The 20,604-nt window shown below is 40.2% G+C and overlaps 1 protein-coding gene across 3 annotated transcripts; it reads left to right on the top strand.

Moving 5' to 3' along the window:
* The first annotated feature begins 543 nt into the window (after positions 1-543).
* Positions 544-19,021, top strand: LOC116446754 (inducible T-cell costimulator-like). Of its 3 annotated transcripts, none has more exons than XM_032115099.1 (6): positions 544-647; positions 6,244-6,282; positions 7,573-7,911; positions 9,373-9,482; positions 10,073-10,157; positions 18,506-19,021. In XM_032115099.1, exons 1-5 carry the CDS (start codon positions 590-592, stop codon positions 10,154-10,156), a joined length of 630 nt encoding a protein of 209 aa, XP_031970990.1. In that variant the 5' UTR covers positions 544-589; the 3' UTR covers position 10,157; positions 18,506-19,021. The 3 variants fall into 3 exon arrangements, with proteins under 3 accessions (XP_031970990.1, XP_031970989.1, XP_031970988.1); XM_032115098.1 differs by lacking the exon at positions 18,506-19,021 and adding an exon at positions 10,674-12,514; XM_032115097.1 differs by lacking the exon at positions 18,506-19,021 and having other exon boundaries at positions 10,073-12,514.
* The last annotated feature ends 1,583 nt before the right edge of the window (positions 19,022-20,604 follow it).

Below are 20,604 nucleotides of genomic sequence, written 5' to 3'. Positions count from 1 at the left end.
TCTTTTAGAAGTCACAGGGCTGAAGGGATCTTTCTGCAATTTGGCCATGTTCTTCCCATGAATTTCAGGACCAGGACACACGAGAGACTCCTACCCCATTACGAATGGTTTCCACCATTCCACAGAGAGCCAGACCATAAGTTACATAAAACCAGTTGAAACTGGTGGGAAGAAGCTAGGCTGCCAGTTACAAATATGTATGTACTGTAAGTTAATACTAGTTGCTGCCCATGGGCCAGCTGCAGAAGTCTGCTGTAGATGACTGCAGCCTCTCTCGTGATACACTTTACCAGAAAGAGTCTTTGCAAAGTGAACATCAAAAATAACATCAGAAAATCTTTCATCCTCCTGTCTGTGACAGCAAACCATTAGGTAGGAAAAAAAATTACAGCATTAAACCTCACAGGTATGAGCAACAGCTGATGCTGACATAGCTATAATGTAGTCAGGGGATCAATGTTAAGTTAACAAGTCATTCTGATTATCTGACAATTTTTCCCAGAGCCCACAAACCACTTCCTTTTCTACCCATGTGTTCTTCCCCATCTTCACAGTAGACAGAAGGCTGATACCTCTGTGTCAGGCAGGCATGAAGGCAGTTGCTGTAACTTTCTGTGTCCTCTGCTTCCAGTTTGAAGCCCTGTACGGTGAGTAACATTTTGGGTTATTCTCCTTGCAGTAGGTGTCTCTATAGAATATAACTTGGCAAATGATGGGAGACAGTAAATGAGGCATGATAGCAAGGGGTTAGAGGAATAAAGGTAACAGCTGCAAAAAGACTGCTCTCAATGTTAATATCACTAGAGTTGGGGGGAAGAGAACTCCTGCCAGCATAGGGCATTTGCTCTGAAACTAAAAAGTACAAGTTCTCATTGTTTATGGTCTTTAGCTCATCTGCTCAGTGTTACCCTTTAGCTGTTTAGATTGTAGTGTTCCAGCCAGCTTCCCTTGATGGATATAAGATTTCATAGCAGCATGATGGTGAATAATAAGAGAAACCACGTTATCGATATTAAACCAGCTCTCGTTTGGGCAGGGAATTTTTATATAAGGAAAAATGTATATGGCATGGAAAACTAGATGAGATCATTTTGGTGCAGGCTTGAAACACAGACTTAAGAGGAAGCATGGCATTCCTGTGCTGTGTTTGAGAAGGTGACAGCACCAATCTCAGTCCAGCCATAAACACGGATGTAGATTTAACAAGATTCAGTGCTTTATATGAGCTATGCAAAGTAAAATATCACAACTTTATCTGTTACCTCTCTGAAACCTACACATTAATGGATCAGGATGGAAATACAGATAATAACTGATTAAAAAGTCTTTTTTTCCATAAATATTCTGTCCAAGGATTTGTTATGATGCATCATATAAGTAAGATCTGAGATTTAGTGTGCACAGTTGCTAAAAACCATCTAAATATGCTCCTTTGAAGGTCATGCCAAAGGCTATTAAATGCTTCTTTCACACATAAAGAACATAAGCTTTTCAATCAATAAAATCTAGTTTTCAGCTCTTTAGGTAATGCAGATACCTTTTTGAAGGCTAACTAATATATGGATAGTATACTGAGTTTTCAGATAGAATGAAAAGGTGGGGGAAATCACAGGAAAGAGTAATTGTAATCAGTTTCTCTGAAATCACTCCTCTAAAGGGAGTTCTCCTTGCAATGTTGTTCTTAAATCTACTAACAAAAAATCCTTTCAGTTTGGTTCCATACTTCTCACCTAGTCAATTTAGCATGAATACCTGACCAGCATGCTTCTACACATGGCTGAAGCTATCTAGAAGTCCCTTCCTTGTGGGAAGAAATAAGCTGTAATTTCAAGGGTGCAAATTGTTCCATCTGATACCACCATTTCTCCCTTCTTTCTCACTTCCTTCAAATATGGAGGATAGAATTTGGGCAGGGGACTGGGGAAAGGAGATGACAAGAGAAAGAGACTGCCTGTAAGAAGAAATGGTACCTCTCATGTTTTTTGTCGTACAGTGTTCTCAGCATAACTTGTGACCTATGGCTGTAAATAGGTCACAGACAGTGATACCTATGTGTGCATGTGTGCATTATGATTTGAGAACCCAGTTGTGATAAAGAAATAGTTCATAAGAGCAGGGAGCCTCTCTGTTGCCTGCAGAGAAACACGGGCAATGGGATTCTGGAGTACAGAGCTGTAGGCAGGATTCCATAGCACTTGTGGCCCTTGCTATGAAACATTGCACATGAGCTTTTGCACACCAACATTTGCAAAGCGTCATCACTCTTCACCCACGGATCTCCTGTTGTCAATACAGGAGGAAACCACGGTAAATTCTTAGAAGGGCTTCTGAAATGTTATCAACACTGGCTGTTGTTTCCATGGTATATTTTATAAGAATTTCGCTATTTCTCAACATAAATTATACCATAGAAATAATTCAGATTAAAGATGGCTTCCTAGAATAATTCTAGCTTTGCCCTGAAGCACTCTTTCCTCCTTAATCCTGGATTCTTGAAAGATAGAAACATGTTAGTTTTAGGCATATGACTAATGACACTAAATTGACAGTGTCATCTTTCAGAGTGGCTTGAAGGGTCAAAACTATAGCAACTTAAAAACTGTATGTAGTTTCATTATACATTTAGTATGAACAAAACAAATGTGTTTGTTGTAAAGGTGGCGCCTGCAATTTCCTTGCTCATTTTCAAAGGCAAACACACACAAGTGAAATTACGCTTGTTCTTTTCATCAGCTAGTTAGTTTTCTGAGAGCTGGGGCAGATAATACAAACAGCAAGAAAACCAAGTAACAGTATTCTGTTCTACCCTAAACCCCAAGTTGAAAAGTGATTGAAAGTGGTTTCTACACTTCTGTTAGGACCAAAATGCGTAACGGACTGGTGATGTTTTCAAATAGTGCTCTGTCTGCCAAAGAGCTACTAGAAAGCTCAAAATTTCAATCCCATTAAAATGAAAACAACACATTTTCCATTGTCCTTGGTATCCAAGCGCACTACCATTGAAATTCCCAAACTTCTGCCAAAAGTCTTTCCTGCTGCCCTGAAGATGAAATTGAGACGGAAATGTACGTAACTGTAAATACACTTATACACGAATGTACACACACTCTCCTTCAGAGTTTAACATAACAAGATGTAACTTTCATACACATGGTAATCTCTTAGATTTATATCTAAACCACAATATTTGTCTTGGCACTCTGCTTCACACCAGGTGAGCCAGGAACAACTCCATGCAACTCCACATTGTGACACTGTTAGGAAAGAAACTAAAGATTTGTTTCCTCTTGTCTCAAACCTTTGTATGCAATTGAATTATCTCTTCTATGAAAAATAACAAAACAGAATCTTACAGCCACATCTAAGCATTTTTACTGCTGAACCAGTGGAAATCTTCTGTTCAATTTCAGCAATACCATAATGTAGACTTTTATTCACATATTTTTGATGTAGAATTAGGGAGAATTAGTCAGTGAATCTCTCAATATTATTGGATGTTTAAACCCCAGTTTCCTATCTCACATCCCACTAAATGTACATGCATTCTGACTGGAGCTTGGCAAGAAACATCCCAAATGTGTCTGGCCATTAACAACAGAGTGCTACAGGTCCACATGATTACCCTAGGAATAAACGAGTACAAATGGGCACAGCAGATCAGCAGTTAGGCACAGGGAGGGGGAATGAGCAACTTTTTAGTATTCAGCAAGTGCATTTAAATTAGGAGCTGATCTGGAATAACTAGTGAGCTGGAAATTTATATCAGCTCTCACCCATTGTGGTCATCCATGTGGACAATTTTGTGTTTTAATCTCAGGCACTGTTAATCTAATTCTAAAATGTGCCGCCTTTATCCTATGCTAAGCACACTCTTCTACAGGGGCGCTTGTTTCAGAGGAATACTAATTGCATCGCATTTACCAAAATGCTCATTCAGAGAAATGTATTACTGAGTCTTTCTTGAAAACAGGCATTTTAGGCTTCTGGGTTGGAGAGAATACAAAACAATCTTTCAGCTTGCCACAAGGTCATATGAACTAAATGCTTAATGACCTCTCTCTGCCCTTTTCCATTAAAAACAAGGATTAAAATCATGATCTGTGACAAACATTTTAACCCACATGGTATGAAAGGGCAATTTCATTAGCTAACAGTCAAATTGAATTCTCAGAGACAAACAGAGAAAACAAATTTGAAGTTGATCTTTAGTGCTCAGAGTAGGGTTGTCCCAGGCTCCTCTGGGACATCGAAGGAATATGGCACCACTTGGCTCTGTAGCTGCCCTGACAGAGTCAGCATCTGCCTTTCCCCTCAGATGACCAGTGACAAATGTAGAGGTTTCAGCTCCAGGCAGATGCTTCTTAAAAGTATCAGATTACCTTATGCATTCATCTTGCTCCCTAGCTTCTGCTGTACATGTGGTTTTTTCTTCCATTCCCTAAATAATTTGTTGGCTGTTTGGCCTAATTTTTAAGGTATGTGCTACCAAACTACAGATGTCAAACTACAGAGCATTTTAAATGACCTTTATCTCAAATGCTGTTCTCATAGCAACTGTTTTCTTTCATCATGCAACGTATAAGTAATTAAGAATTATTTCTTTGTTTGACCTTTGCTTTCAGCTTTTCAGACTATATAACATTTTAAGGGTTTGCACTTTCTCTCTGTTCCTTCAGTGGTTCTAGAGCTGTATTCCACTGTGGCTTGGCAAGTTGTGTGATTTCTCTGCCTTGTCTTCACACCAGTTGTGTGTTTTCTCTGCCTTATCTTCACAGAAGATGCTAAGTACCTTGTCTGTTATCATACACTTAAGTAATAGTCCTGAGAGAAGTACAGATATTAGAACTGTCACTGAATTAGATAAGGGCGCTGACTGTGCACAGTAAACCAGGAAGAATTTGATAACTAGGAAAATGGTAAATCAATCAAGAAGGTATAACAGTTTCTATTGCTCTCTGAGCATCGCAAAGTGTCTTCCAGAAATCTATTAGCTTCTGTGTCACACTAAAAATATTTTAAATGAGTATCATTCATTTAAATGCCCTTGCCAATGGCAGTAACTGGGGAGCCAGAATTCAAAGAAGGAAAAAGCATGAACACTAAAAGATTGAAAGAGTTGAGATCGTACAAAGGTACCCAAAAGAGAATGATCCTATGTTTCTGTGCCCATACAGGCCAAATGTCAAAGATAACAGGTGCCTTGGAAAAAAAAGATTATTTGTTATGCAAGCCGTGCAATACCTGGCACAGCTGGGGACCTACTCTGTGTGGATCTAGACTACCATGTAGCAGTAACAAGAATAGGATAGTGCATCAAAGTCTCTAAGTATCTGCCCTGTATTTCCTTAGCATCATAAAATCCTGTTGTAGGTACATTTCATTCCAAGCAGCATCCGAAGAACTTACTCAGGCTACCAGAAAACAGGAAAAGCAGATAGAGTTTTTTTCTGTTTGTCTGTCTACTTATCTGAACATTTAATTTTAGGGCACTGCAAAAAGAAAAATTCTAAATGAAACACTATCAGACTGTGCTGTGTTGCCAGTACTATTAACCAATCCAAAGTGTTGCCATACTGTATGGTGATGGAGGCAGCAGTTTAAAAAACAAAACCAGAACAATTATTAAAAACGTGTCTGTGTTCTGGTATGAAGGTCACCTATGAAGAATGAGAGAAAAAGTTGCTATTGGAAAAGGAACTAAACCATATGCATTGCTTGAATGTTTTCTGGCTGTATGTATTGGAACATTGTCCAGATAATTATAACATATTTCGATGCAGTGTTAAGCAGTGGGGGAAGCAGAATAAACCTTGATGGAAATGAATAATTTGGTCTGGGAAAAATATAATGCTGGCTCATTGCAAAATCAGGATTCATGAGAAATCAAAAGTATGCTTTTTATTTCGGGCAGATTTCCTCGGTATCTTGGTGAAAGTTTTACTTTCATATCAGTTCTATTTCTGAAGTACACATATTACTTTGCAGAGGTGTTTTAAGAATTTGTGAATGTTATATGTATGATCAATATAAATGCTTGCCTTGGGCATTTTCTTTCTACTTTGATTTTTGTATTTCATCATTTTATCATATCATATGACTTTAGAGTGTAGCACAGAAAGGATCAGATAGGATAATGATACAAATTTAAAAATAGCTTCAGCATCTTAACATTGCATGGCTCAACCCCTGTTTCTGCATTGCTCTTCTTGAATTTTAAACAGAAAACAATTTTGTATTTTTCAGGAGTTGACAGCTGCTCATCATGCCTGTGCAAAAATATAGGTAAGATGCATTTGCCTAATTTGGTTTATGGTTTTAAGTGCCTCTCTACATCAGAAAATACTGCCCTTGAAGAAAAAACTCTCTTTTTTTATTGCACATTTAAACATATTTTTGTCTGAGGGAGTTTTCTGTGCTATTGGTTGCTGACTTTACAAAATCAAATTGTGAGGTAGCAGGACATCTTCGGTCAGTTTACTTTCTTTGCTTCTCCAAGAAGTTTGTAGAATGAGAGTTGCACAACATCTGAGAGTTTTTCACAGAGATTTTGGGAAGGTCAAATGTGATTTCTGGCTTTCATGAGGGTGCACACACAGAGAGACATTTGTCCTCTATGCCTTCCATTATTTGAGCGATAACGGTTCTATAACCATCTAAGTAATTAGGTTGAAACTTTTTGTCATGCCTCAAATCACAATCTATGCCACAAAGACAAGTCAGGTCCTGTGGTTAAGGCAGTTATGTAGGAGCTTGGGGTTCACATCCCATTTTAAATTTTCAGCTACATCATCAAACTGGCTGGGTGGCCAAGCCCAGAGAGCGGTGGTGAATAGAGTTACATCCAGCTGGAGGCCTCTTAAAAGTCGGGTTCCTCAGGGCTCAGTTTTGGGGCCATTTCTGTTTAATATCTTTATCAATGACCTCAATGAGGGCTGCATCTTCAGTAAATTTGCAGACGACATCAAGTTAAGTGGATGTGTTAGGTTTAGTTGTGGGCTTGGCAATGCTAGGTTAATGCTTGGACGTGATGATCTTAAGCATCTTTTCTAATCTAAATGATTTTATAATTCCGTGTTCAGTAGGGTACAGATTATGAACCATAACCCAGAGATAATTATTATCATCATCACCATCTTTGTCCCAGCTGTTTTATCTGTGAATAGGACAATCTGACACTGAGGCAGGGATTACATGTCTATACAGTGTTTGGTCCAGGGGGCCTTTAAACAATATCTAGTAACTGATATTGTAAGTAATATTAATAACTTTATCATTTACTAACTTTAGTAGCAAGTAATATTATCAAGGTCACTGATCTAATGCTAACAGTAACCTCCTTAGAGCTGATAATAGGCCAGGTCTCATTTATTTTATCAGTAATGTCTGACACAACCAGAATGATGAGCTGGTATCTCATCATGAGGGCTGCTTTCCACAACCAGACCATTCTGAGTACCTACATGCCTTAAATTACAATCACATGGTTCATTTGTTTTGTTTAAATGAGTTTCTTAGCACTTTAAGGATTCTTTTCACTGCTAGGTGAGTGACTAACTGTTGTCATGTCTTCAGATCAGCCCCATGTCTCTGATCCCCAGGTGATGGTGGAATTTGAAAATGGAAACTTCAATTTCACATTCCCCAACCCCAAAAATGTGAGCGAGTTCAGCATGACCCTCTTCAAAGGGAGTGAAAAGAAGGAAATCTGTGCACTCCATTTGAGCGAAGAGAGAGTTATCGCCAAGAGTAATGTCAGCTATTGTCAGACACAGAATTCAAGAAGCAGCACCACTTTCATTCTTAAAAATCTGGAAAAAAAAGATATTGACATTTATACCTACTGCCTGGAGATATTCTTACCCCCTCCTTACATAGATTGCTGTCTGAAAGAAACCTATTTGTACATCCAAGGTAAGTTTACTTCTCCCCTCACTTCAGTTTACTGATAAGTAGATGTTGGGCATAGCTATGCTGCAGTGAATAATGTGACTTGAGTTTGCACAGCTAATTACCAGGCAGCTTAAAACTACTTAGCAGGGGGCTGGTAACAGTGGAGCTGTGTTGGCAGACTACTCAGCATGTCCTCTCCATATTTATTCATCTTCTTGGGCAGGTTTTGCAGGCCATGCTGAGCTTTGCATATTGGTGGTGGTACCCAAGTTAGCTTGACTACAGCTTCTAGAATACTGCACTCTCACCTTTGCCTGCAACAGCAATTTGCCTTGTCCATTTTTCAAGCTGCTGAATATAAATGTTAAGATTAGGTTTAGCCAGTGGGAAAAAGATCCATTCTGAGAGCTATCTTCATATGCCTAGGATTAAAGAAAATCAGTTGTCAATATCCATACTAGCTGTGGTATATGGAACTCTGTGATGCCATTGAGGTGTGAAGAAGATGGTGTTCATCTCTCTGAAGCAGACCTTCAGCTTTAGAGCCTTCTTAGAGCAGAAGAGATACATGACTGCTGAGAATTTTTGGCCATTTACTGAGAAGGGCTTGGACTAACTCCAGAAGACTAACTGCCCAGGCTTTAATTTTGACCTGGATTTCATTCAGTGGCTCTTCGGTATACTAAAATGAAAGGGTTAATAGTGGTTTGACTCACACCGGTTCTTGGTTCTCCATACAGTTCAGTTGCAACATGGTACTGCCTGTTGTCCTTCCCTTGCTTTCTTTTTCTCTCTCCCAGCACCAGGAATAAAGAAAGATAGAAGCTGAAATGCTAAGGCAATTACATGGTTGGGTCAAGTTATCTCTCAATCCTCTCTGAATTTAAAAACCTTCTCAGACTCAAGCTGTGACATTTGGTTTTGTCTGCAGTTTCCATTTCCACTTTTATGGATAGCCAGATGCTCGGAGTTTTTTCTAAATGTTTCACACCCTGTCATATTTTCTCCCAGATCTGGGCAAGGGTAATCTGGAGTACCTCAGCTTGCCTTCCTATCCAAACACGACTGCCAAAATCTATCCTTCTTTTGTCCAGGCTGCCCTTTAAATCACCTGTGGTACTTACTGCATATAAGCTTAAACCTTGTTCAGATCTGAAACACCATGTTGGAGGTTAGGATTTTTCTGGTTTTTTTTCTTTTTTTTCCTCAGCATGTTCTCAAGCCTGGCTTGGTTTCTTTTCAGTCTACACTTTCAGCACTGTGTACCAACAGTTTCACCTCCCTTCCTGAAAAAATGCCATCTTCTGCTTCCTGCTGAATACACTTTTCCAAGGTGGCAATTCACCTCAGGAAAATCCTTCTTCAGAGTTCACTTTTGCTAATTTATTTATATGAAGAGGGAAAAGAATTTGAAGTTATCTGTTGAAGGCAAAAATGAAAATTATCAGTAATGCCTTTTTTTTTTTGCCTCCTCATCTTCAGATAAGGAGGACTGCTTTTCACTAGGACTTGTGTCATGGATAATTATTGGCCTGATCATTTTTGCCATTTTCTGTGTCTTCTGTGTTGTAGCCTGTTGCTTAAGGAACAAGGTAAGCAAGAATATGAGAATATGCAGAACCCTCCTTCCAAAGCTCATGGGTGGGGAACAGGCACATACTCACTCAGCATGTGCTCGGTTTTTTGACAAAAAGACTGAGTTGTTCATTTACCACTGGAATTCAAGTAATTGATGACAGCAGCTCAGATTTAATTTTTCTAAGACGGAATTGTTTATTGATTTAATGGTTTGGAACCAAAGGAAAGAGGAGAAATGCTGCACAGGTCAGCAAAATTACTTTTTTGCTCTAAGCAGTTCACCTGATTGTTTTCTTTAAGGGAAAACAATCATCAGTGGAGCAATTCCAGCACTGTTCTGCTGCAAAACCACTTAAACCAAGAACTATTTGACTCAGGAAAGAAGGAAGACCATGGACATTAGCTATTCTTTTGGGCAATGTGTGTTTTTTATTTTCAGTTTGTTTTATTCCAAGTTTTCTATGTGAGTTTGACCTGTCTATTCTGACCTTAATGTTCCCACTGAAAACAGTCAGAATAACTGCCCTACTTAATGAGCAAAGGCAGGAGGGGCAAAGGTAAGTGACCACAAATTAAATTCATGACATTTTCTCTCTGTTGGCAGAATCAGAACTCCAACTCCCATGAGTACAACAGTGAATACATGCCCATGGCAGCAGTGAATGCAGCTAAAAAACCAAGAATCTGAGGTTGTGTTAAGTCTAGTTGTACCTCTACTTGTGTCTGTTACAAGGCTTTCTCTGGGAGGGAAAGAGCTGCTTGCTGTCTCTGCCATTGATTCTGGGTGGGTGGGTGACTGGGTGGGACTGTTACAATAGCTTCTTAATGGAGTTCATGTTGCCATGTTGCAGGAAGACAAAATTAAAAGCAAAATCTCTGGAAACCTATTGAGTCATAACGGTGGGCTGTTTCCTAGAAATGCCACCGCTTCACATCTGTGCAAAGTACTGATCTTATGCATGAGGAAGAGGTATAAAACTGTTCTGTTCAGATTCTTGAGATGATGCATGGCACGCAAAATCTCTGTGGTGAAGCGATTCACTAGATTTACTGAGTGTTACTGGCTAAGGGCAAATATTCTGCAGAGAACGAGGAACTTCCTAACTACTTAAGCCCTACAGAAGCTACTACAGAAGCAGATTTGGATACAGAACAGAAGCAGAATTTGGACTGATTCAGACATATGGTCTCCATTAATATTCTAGGTATAAGTTGCTTGTGGTGTGAAAATTTTGGAAGCGGAGTTTTCCAGCTACTAGAACCTGGACAATGGGAAATCAGCATTTCTCCACCTTTCCCAACCTCCCTTAGCTCTTGTGATGGCCCTGTACTCAGTCATGTGACACCCACTGTAGTACTGTTCTGAGTTGTGTTTTGCTCTAGCCTTGTTTGTGAACTGGCACCCTGCCTGATCCACTGACTCGGACATGAAATGATAACAATGTGTTAAAGATGTCAGCTTTTAGTTGAAGAAAATGTTAGATTCCTGTAGTGCTTCTACAGAGAGAACTTTTATTTTCTAGTCTCCTTTATGATAAACTTTCCACTGAGAACAACAAAAAAATACTACCTCCAAAGCCAATCCTTTGGTACAGCCATACTGCCATGTATTGCACATGCCCTTTTGTTAGGGTTAGTTTAGCAGGGGAACAAAACCTGAGAGAGTATAGCAGAGACTTCTCTGTGACACACTACCTCAGGTTATGTGCATCTGCATTTTTCATATTTGTGGTATCAACACATCTTTGCCACTCACATTTTGGGGCTCCTCTTATTTAACTAAATCCTGAATGTTTTTACTAACAGAGGAATATATTACAAGATGAATATATTGTAAGACTGCAATTGCTCCTTAGCTCAGTTCAAACTTACAAGATGTGTCCCTAAACTAGGAGGCACGATCTCTCCTGTTGATGTCTTGCAGCACAAACACAACACAGTCCTATGGCCAGTATATTCATGGACTCTGCATTGCAATTACCTTCCTCTTGTGGTTTGATATGAGACCTTTACAACTTCCCCAGTGGGTTTAATGTTTACTTGACCTGCCTCAAATTGCTCAGAACCTTCAGTATGAACGAAATGATCAATCCTTCATGCTCCATGTGAAATCCATCAAAACTCTGACCATAAATGACCAGCTGTGAATCCAGCCTGCAAATCTTGCCAGAGACCTTTGGGCTGCTGGAACCAGAGCAGTACAATGATTCTGAACCTCTTTGTAATACTTTAAAATACCCAAATATTGGTCAGAGGACACTATTGAGAAAGATACATGGCCTGCTTGTCTGGAAAACAGAAGGCTGGTTTCAAATTTGATGGGGCAAATGGGGACAAGGAGGAAATAAGCTGGTACATCAAGAACAGGGTTCTCCTCAAGAAACACCCGGACACCCTGAAGTACTGCAGATAGAAGGTGCAAACTGCTAACTGTGACATTAAGCAAAGGAAGATGAGTAAAGCACCAAATGTGGTGGGGATTGCCAATTGCACAGCCCTGCTCGGATAACCAGCTCCTAGGCAGAGATGGAGAGGGGAACCCTGGTGTGTTGGGTCACATTACATTCTCTCCCACCATTCTTTGACAAATTACCTGACCTCCCCAGCAAACTAAGCATGCCTCTGTACATCCATAAATACATTGATCTCACCATTTAAAAAAAAAATTCATGAAATTATTGTGTTTGAAAATTATTGGTGAATATATCTAACATCTACTACCTATGAGAAGAACTGGATGCAAGATCCTATGTAAGAGTGGAGAGTCCTATCCCCTAGAATTTTTCACCAGACTGAGAAGGAAATTCAAGAAATTAAGAGTTTCTGAAAGAAGGAAAAACTTGAGGTTTGCCTTGGGGTGCTGCTGGATAAAGGACAAATGATGAAGGTCTGAACAAGGCAGTTCAAAATACATACATCCTGCACTGGAGAGATAAATGATTTATACTCATTATAACAAAGCTTGTGGAAGTCTCGGGTTCCATTACTCCTTTCTTTTTGGAAAAAGATATATTTTTTCTTAATAAAACTTTTTTTTATTATGCTATATGTGTCCATAAGAATGTTCATGCATGTATGCTTGTCATGTGAAAGAATTAAGCTCAATAATATCCACAGCACAATGGGGAGGCAGTACAGGGCAATTTATCCTTGTATAGCATTTTAGTGGGAAACAGGAAAAGGACTAAGGAAAAAAAAATATTAAAAAACTGAAACCCAGAAATTTGGACCTGTTTCTAGGCAGTGAGGTAATGACACTATTTGCATGTGTTTATTTCCTTTTATTTGCATGAGAAAGTGTTTTTTTCATATTATTCCATATCTTGTTCCTTTCCTTTAATCTCTTATGCAGTATGCTTATAATGTCCCAGATTATTCTGGGATATTTTTCAATTTCCTTCTGCCATTTTCCAATACCTCCAAATCAAAAGGAGCTAGAATAAGACAAAGGATGACAGAATGAGAAAAAAAAAAAGAAAAAACTATGTAAAAATAACATGAACTGAGTCTATAGACGGTGTGACAAGAAAGGATTAAAATAAAATAAAAAATAACAGTCAGTAAGACTAAACAAAAAACCAGATATCCTAAAAGGTCATCATTTCAAAAAGTAAAAGCTCTTTTTGGAAACTCCCAATTTTGGGAAAAGACCATTTAATGAGGAAAGATAAATGATAAATATATCATAATTTGAACACCTGCATATCTAGAGATGGTTTGAAATGCAAACCTTGATATGTATTTTGCAAGCTTATCTTCCCAACCTGAATTATGAACATAAGTATGAATGCTCTTGGACTTTAATGATTAGCTTCAAGATTGCAATTTCATATCTAGTATTTAGTATAGGGAATGAAATGACACTAAGAGGACCATTTTCCCTTAGTGCAGGTATTTCATTGACTTCAAAGTTCAAATACTTCTAAATTCTATCATATTTCTTACAGACTTCAAGAAATTTATTTAAGGCTGGGGAAAAGAGACTCCCAAACTTGAGTAAAGCAAACAAATGAATCAAAATTAGGATTGGTACTGAAGATATCACACGCCATTATTCATAAAGTGTTTTATAATGTGGGAAGTTCCCTATACATTTAAATCTGTAAGTTGCCATGCAGAAGAATACAGCAAAAATAAAACAAAATTCAGATAATTGAAATTATTTCGTTAAAAATAAATCCATTTGGTCAGTAGGGACTTCTGCCCATACAAGATTTACTTGTATGGGAGCTGGATCTAAGTCTCTGCCTTCGTTTGACTTTAACTGCAATGAGACACTCCATATACCCAAATCCCCTAAGTTGTCCAGTCCATCATGGCTATAGCAGTCTACCCACCATCATAAAAATCTCCCATTTCCTTGAGAGATGAATGTTTGAGATCTGTATTTATGTTCTGTGATTATGAGTTCAGTTCAGTGTGTGGGGTTGCTTGGAGAAGAGGGAGGAATAGGGAGGATTAAACAGCTTTTCTGACAAAATGGACAGGACAGGTATGAACTGGGGATATGAATAAGAGGTCAGGGGGTGAACTACATCTAAATGAGTATGCCTGAGCTATTTAATTCCTCTTGGGAGTAATAAGATCTTGTATGGCTTGAGATCAATTTTTAAAAAGAGATAAATCAGCTCTGATTATCAACAAGAAAGATTTAGCTGCTGCACACATCAAGCATAATAATTTTTAAAAGCTGCAAACATTAACAACTTTGAAATATCGAATGTCTTGCACATATTAAATCCTGCAACACTCTTCCCAGTTTTTAGTACACTGTTGGCAAATCCATCACCAATGATATTTCATCCCCTGTCTCAATGCACTGCAGCAGCAAGTTTCACTGCAGCTTATATATTGTATTGCCATCTCTCAAAATTGAAGCCAGGATTTAACGTCTGGATCGTGCAAAGACTTGCAAGGGGGAATTCTGTTTCCACTGATGAGAAGGAAGACTTGTTTGCTGCCCTAGGGTTCTTCTGAAAGAATCTCTGAAACACCGAGAAAAGTGGAAGTTATGTTAGCACCAGCTGATGAGAGCGAGAGGGAACATATTGCCTTCCAAGGGTGGCAGTTTGAACATAATCTATGGAGTATGAGAGCACTGCATAGGCTTTCCAGGCTCCTGAGGCCAAATAGTAGAGGAAGAAGCTCAAAACTGGGATTCTCAGACCATTACCTGGCTACTTTGATCCACAAAATATAAGGTACTTGTTTTTATCTATTCAGTTGAATAATTCTTGCTTTGAAAAGCAACAACCCTCCCCCCAAAACCCCCAAAACCTACAACTCCACCTCGTCCCCCCCCAAAAAAGATTTGCTCATTAAGGCTCTTTTAGGCCTGAGTGAAACAATGGATGTTGTATTAAGGACTTGGCTGAGTGCCAGCAGAACAGCCTGTGTTGGTGCTCCTGTCTATGGGGCTACCACACAGCTGGGCAGGACCAGGACCACAAGACAAAGGGACAACAGAATCTCTCAAGGGAATCAGAGCTTAGTCCTGCTGCTCTCATGAAGCTGAGCTATGCCTCAGTAGCTCCTGTTACCAACATCCTTGAAAGCCAGACCAGTGCTTGCATTTCTGTCCCTCCTCCTGGCTGTGTCTCTGCTGTTCAGTCCCAACCACAGCTCCATGGAAATCTACCTCATTCCATGCCCTGGCTCTTCTTCATTCCTGTGTTTCACAAGCCCAGCCAGGATTTTCTCTCCTGTAGCAGTGTAGTGCTCCAGGACATGGGCTGACAGCAGCAGGACTTTACAGTGGCTCACTTGTGCAGAAAGGGGAAACTCAGGGAAGGGCCTAGCAGAAGCCTCTGCTTGGTTATACAGTGGTCATGAAAGAGAAATTAAAGACATTGTCTGTGTTAGAGGCTGTGTTAGAGGGATGTGTGGGTTCCAGGAGTGTAGGGAAGATAAATTAAATTAAAGGATTTAGTATTTGGGGAGCTGCAATATCTCACAACCATGACACAGTCCCCATTTGCAAAAGAAGTTGGCAAACACTGCCTGTGGGTAGCTTCCAGAAAAATACCTGACATCCACCCAGTTGATTGACAAAACCTTAGCTGAACAGTAACTTCTATGAACTACAGACCTTCTGCAGACTACAATAAGCAATTTTTAAGGCATACTTCCAGAGCAAAAAGTACCTTTGCTTCTAAAAAAAAGCCATGTTTTTTACTCAAAATGCTGTGGGTTTTTTATTAGAACATGCAGCCAGTGAATAAGGATCTCTTTCAACATAATATATTTATTCAGCAAAATAGTCCCTGGCCTGGGGGCTTCATCCCTGTATGAGGGTCTGGTAGAGACACTGTCCTCCCAAACACTGTTCCCACAGTTTTCCATCTGTGAAGGAGCTGCTTAGCCCCTGACAGGGCTGTGCTGTCAGCCGGACAGGCACCCTCTGGTCCACAGCAGTCTGGCCTGGCCAAGGAGCCACATCAAGGCAGAGTAAGAGCTGCTGCTGAGCACTTTTTCTGCATTTTCTTGTTTCTTTTTCACACTGTCAAGGCAAAGCGGTATGAAGCATTTCCTACAGCACCATCACCAGCTTCAAAAGCTAAAAGAAGCTTCATCTGCATCAGGAATCCAACCCAGATGAATCAGGCCCTGTCTTTTCTTCCTGCTAACTGGGTTTGTAATCTTTCTGTTTCAAAATCAAAGAAAAAAAGTATGTTCTTTACTGGAAAATATAGACATACTAAAGAAAACAGCCACCCATGTTGAATAGTGGCTCATGATTCATAATTTCCACTGAAAATCTGGGTAAGAGAAATACCCTTTTCAGTCAAGACGATGAAAACATATGTTTTATTTGGTGAGAAAAGAGGCCTCTGTATGTTTTAAGAAAAATCCAGCCACTAGGCACAATTATTAAACAAAAGTCTCCAAGTGACCCAAATGCCTTCACCACACAGACCCCAGCTCTCCTTCTGTAATTAGAACTAGCCAAAGCATCTTGCAGAGACTTGAACTGTGTTCCAGTAATGATGACTCATTTCCCTTTCCGTGACAAAAGGTGTTTCGTTAGTAGACACCAATAAAAACAAGAGCTGTGAAGAAAAACAAGCAGAGAATTGCTGCTGCAGCTAAGGTAACAGAATAAAACGTATGCAGTAGATTTTTTAAATGCAGACATTCAGTCAGATCACTTTGATGGCTCATCAAAGCATCCCACCATGAAATGGTGGCCATCCCACCATGGCCATGGAATCCTTTCTTAGTCATTTTTAAGGTACACTTTCTCTGCTTTCTGTGGTGCTGGCAAATGCAGATAAAGAATCTGAGTCTAGAGCAAGGGAAACAAGGGTAATTTTCAGACTCATTTAAGTGCAACTGAGCCATTCACAAAGGGCCTGCTTGGGTCTGTGGCACCTCGAGTTGTTCAGAGATCTTTTCTTAAGAACGCAGTAGCAGAGAAATGCTATTCCTTTGCCTATACACAGTAGGTCCCTGAAGCCATACTCCAGTAGCTCAATTCACAAGTGTTGTCACAGGATAAATGGCTTCAGTGTCAGAAAGGGATTTTTCAGAAACGGTTAGGCCATGCACCTAGTACATGGCTCATTCTCCTGTAAGATATTGGTGTCCTGTGTGATCTGAAGCACTCTGGCTTCTCCAACCTTGTGGTGTTGTATTTCCCACTGACTCATTTATTAAATGCCTTTCACATTGTTTCCCCCCGCCACGTTCCCCTGCCCCTAGCCCTGGCCACTCCCTCAAGTTCTCCCTACTGGGTTCTGTACCCCAACTCCACCCATGTACTACTCCTGAGTCCCTGAGAAAAAAACCTGAGAAAAAGTCCCTGAGCCCGGATCACGAGGTCTCTCTGTCTCTGAGGATCGCTGGACAAGATGTAAGATTTAAGATCCTCTTAAACCTTTATGGGGAGACCCTTTCTCGCCTCCTTCACCGTCACTGTGCTGTAAAGCTGATAGTTACCGGAGCAAGAGTGCGGAGCCGTCCGAAATGGACTACGGGAGGGGGAAATGGTCGCAGTGCCCTAAGCAGCTCCGCTGAGCTCTCAGGGAAAGCTGCAGCCTGCTAAACTAAACCTAGCACTACAACACAACCTGCTATACAGCTGCTTGGCTTGGGCAGAGGATGCCACAGCTGCCTGAAGTACTGCAGTGTCTTATCCTGAGGGTCTGGGGACAGCACTTCACCAGTGACTTCACTGCAGTGGGTCACAGACTTGGAGAAGAGATGGAGCATGCTCTGCAGCCTAATGGTTGCAGCATCCCAAGGAATGCTAATGAACTTGGTGTGAGAAGTTCAGGGTTAAAGTTCCAAAACCAGATTTTTAACCAGAGCTATGGCTTTGCCTTTCTCAGGTGACTGCCAGTGACTAGTGGGCTACAGAGGTTTCTCTCTTTCCAATACTCCCCCTCACCACACCAAACCTTCAGCCTGTTTCAGGTCATTTAAATCACCCTCATGTGAGGGGTTATTTGATAACCAGGCATATGCTCAGTAAAATACTTTTCATTGGGTAAGCCACATGCTACTGACACAATTATAAATCACCTAGTTAGGCATTTTGCAGCTGGATGCTGGCTACACTCTGTGCCTGCAGAGAGATGGTGGCCCATATCTGCCAAGGGCAAAGGAACACCTATCAAAGTTTAGAACATTGGGAGGGTTTTATACAACCATTTTATACATCATTGTCTGGTATCTTACACATCAGCAGTGCTTCCTGTGTCTCCTGTGTCTCCTGTGTCACAGACTAATACTGTTGTAAGGAAACTACCAAGCATGTTTAGAGGTACCCCAGTTACTGCCCCTCATACAGGCAAAATTCAGGTTGGCAGTAAGATTTTAGTGAGTGAGGGAAACAGGAAAGAGACCCTGGAATTAGTGGGATACGGCTAGCAGAAAGAGCTGTAACGTTTCAGGCATGCGTAGCAGGAAGAAGGGGGGGGGGTCTTGTTCTCTTCCCCTTCTTCCCCTTCTCTTCCTTCTGCTACCTCACTCCTCTGGGTTACAGAATTCCCAGCTGGGACCTTGTGATACCGATGCTTAATTTTCTCCCCTGCAGGCATCTCTGCTCATGGTTCTGCAGTTCTGACGGGAAGGAAGACAAGAAAGGGCTTTGCACATAACTCTGCTCATACAGGAAGCACGGTGGAAGAGGTGAGCCCTGCTCTACAAGCCGGATGAGGACTATCCTTTGCCTGAGCTTCAGGAAAGATTTGCTCAATGCCTGTCAACTGAACTGGGTCCCTTGGAGAGAGGAAGGGAAAATTCTAAGAGGCTAAACAGATGAGGAGGGGTCAAACTTGTTCCTGTCGATAACTTGTATTCAAGTAATGCTTTGCAAAGCCACTTTATTTCAGTGTAAACTGTACAGACAAACTTTAATAAAACTCCAAACTATGCAGAAGTTAAATGATCTGGACTTCTTAACCAAGGCTGAGATTTAGGTCAAATTTTCTCAAAATACAATTAAACTGTGAATACTTTTGCCACATCTGGCTTCTTTTGATTTGACATCAAAATAATGAAAATTTCACATTGCTTTCAGGATGTGCTTGCATTGTAGTAAAAAACTTGATGAAGCTCTGTGGTTTTCATTAGGTTTCCTTAAAGATTTAAGCCAAAGTCAATCCCTTTATTTGCAGAGGTAATTTAAGTAAGATGAACTCAAATAAAATGAAGAGTCAAACTGTTTTTCTCTGGTTTCTTGTAACTGCAAACAACTCTTCAAGTTAGTTCCAGCACTGCTACAGTAAAGCTCCCACTGAAGCCTCTCTCCTGCTGTCCTTAGAGGTCTCTGGGACTTTCCCTTCCAGGCAGCTCTCTGGGGTCCTGTGTAATGGCTGGACCATTAGGTGCAGCTTTCTTCAAATTTTTTCTGAGTCTTCAAGTTTTGTCAGGACCACAGATTTCCACAGATTTCTCAGACTACCAGCAAGAGACTTCAGCACAGTAAATAGCCTGAGACTAAACTGACTGTTGCAAACTTTGAAGAAATCCCGTAGGGTTGAAAATGGCAGAAAACAGTCTCTTGATGCCAGCCCCTTTCTTAACACAGACTGATATAGTTCCCTCTTCTAAATCAAAAAGGGTTGAGAATCAATGCAAAGAGCATGAAAAGCTGGTCTGTGATTTTGCACATGTGGATCTGGGCTTACAGCGTAATTCCACTGACACCTGCACCTCTTGGTAATTCTAGAAGAGTCCACTGAACATATACAGGGCAATGTTTAGGGTATTCATGCAGCACTGCAAAACATCACTAATAATGATGTTTGCTAATAACCGTAGAAGAAAATAACAGCAATGTGAGTTCACATGTGGAAAATCAAGCCCTTGTTTGGAAGTTCAGCCAGCCAAAAAAGCATTTCACAGTGTGCTGCTGCTCTTTGGGGCTACCAGCAACACGAAATAAGTGAAATATTTTCATAACGAAACTACACATGTACAAGCCTAAAGGCACAGAGTAAGCAGATCTGTTAGGAGATGAAACTCTCTCCCTGATTGTATTCAAAGCAAACATATGCTGCTACCAGCAGTCTGCCTTCTCAACAAACCCAGACAGCCTCTCATGATGGCCTGGGACCAAAATCAGCAACTTCAGCAAGATTCTCTTTGGTAAAGAAACAGTCAGAATCTTTTATCAAGATTGGGTGTATTTTGAGAATACCAACTTCAATATTACAAGATAAAAATAGCAGAATTTAAGTGAATGATTAACCACACAGCTTCCAGGAACCAAAACCCCTACAAACTAAATGTCTTTTTGAAAGCTGTATGTTATCTAAGCACATTGAGATGCTGATGATCAAATAATTCAATCTATCAGATATGCAGAAGTGTTTCTGAGGAGCATAGAATTGATGCACACTTCCTTCTAAGTCTGTCACATTTCCAAACAAATATATATTATCTTTTCTTTCTAAAGAAAAATCGAAGGAGCTAAATGATACTTGTCACAAATCATTTTGATTTCTCTACTCTTCTGTTTCATTCTTCCCCTCCTGTTCCTTCAGATTTGTCTCCTGCATCTAGTTTGGAGGTTTCTCAGCTGAGTAAGTGTTATGCTGTGCAAGTATAGCAAGGCCTTGACCCTTCCTTTCAGGCCTTCCGGTACACATAATGTAAATAAAATAAAATCACAAAAGTCTTCCCCATCTT

Source organism: Corvus moneduloides, chromosome 7 (assembly GCF_009650955.1).
Source record: "Corvus moneduloides isolate bCorMon1 chromosome 7, bCorMon1.pri, whole genome shotgun sequence".
Lineage (NCBI taxonomy): Eukaryota > Metazoa > Chordata > Aves > Passeriformes > Corvidae > Corvus > Corvus moneduloides.
Note: the sequence above shows the minus strand (reverse complement) of the source record. Positions and strands in the feature narration are given on the sequence as shown.

Bases quoted from the DNA above. Each gene is read 5' to 3' on its own strand.
- LOC116446754 (XM_032115099.1), top strand. From the start codon at position 590: ATGAAGGCAGTTGCTGTAACTTTCTGTGTCCTCTGCTTCCAGTTTGAA. The intron at 648-6,243 runs GTGAGTAACATT...TGTATTTTTCAG, and splicing joins CCAGTTTGAAGCCCTGTACG to GAGTTGACAGCTGCTCATCA. The intron at 7,912-9,372 runs GTAAGTTTACTT...CCTCATCTTCAG, and splicing joins AACCTATTTGTACATCCAAG to ATAAGGAGGACTGCTTTTCA.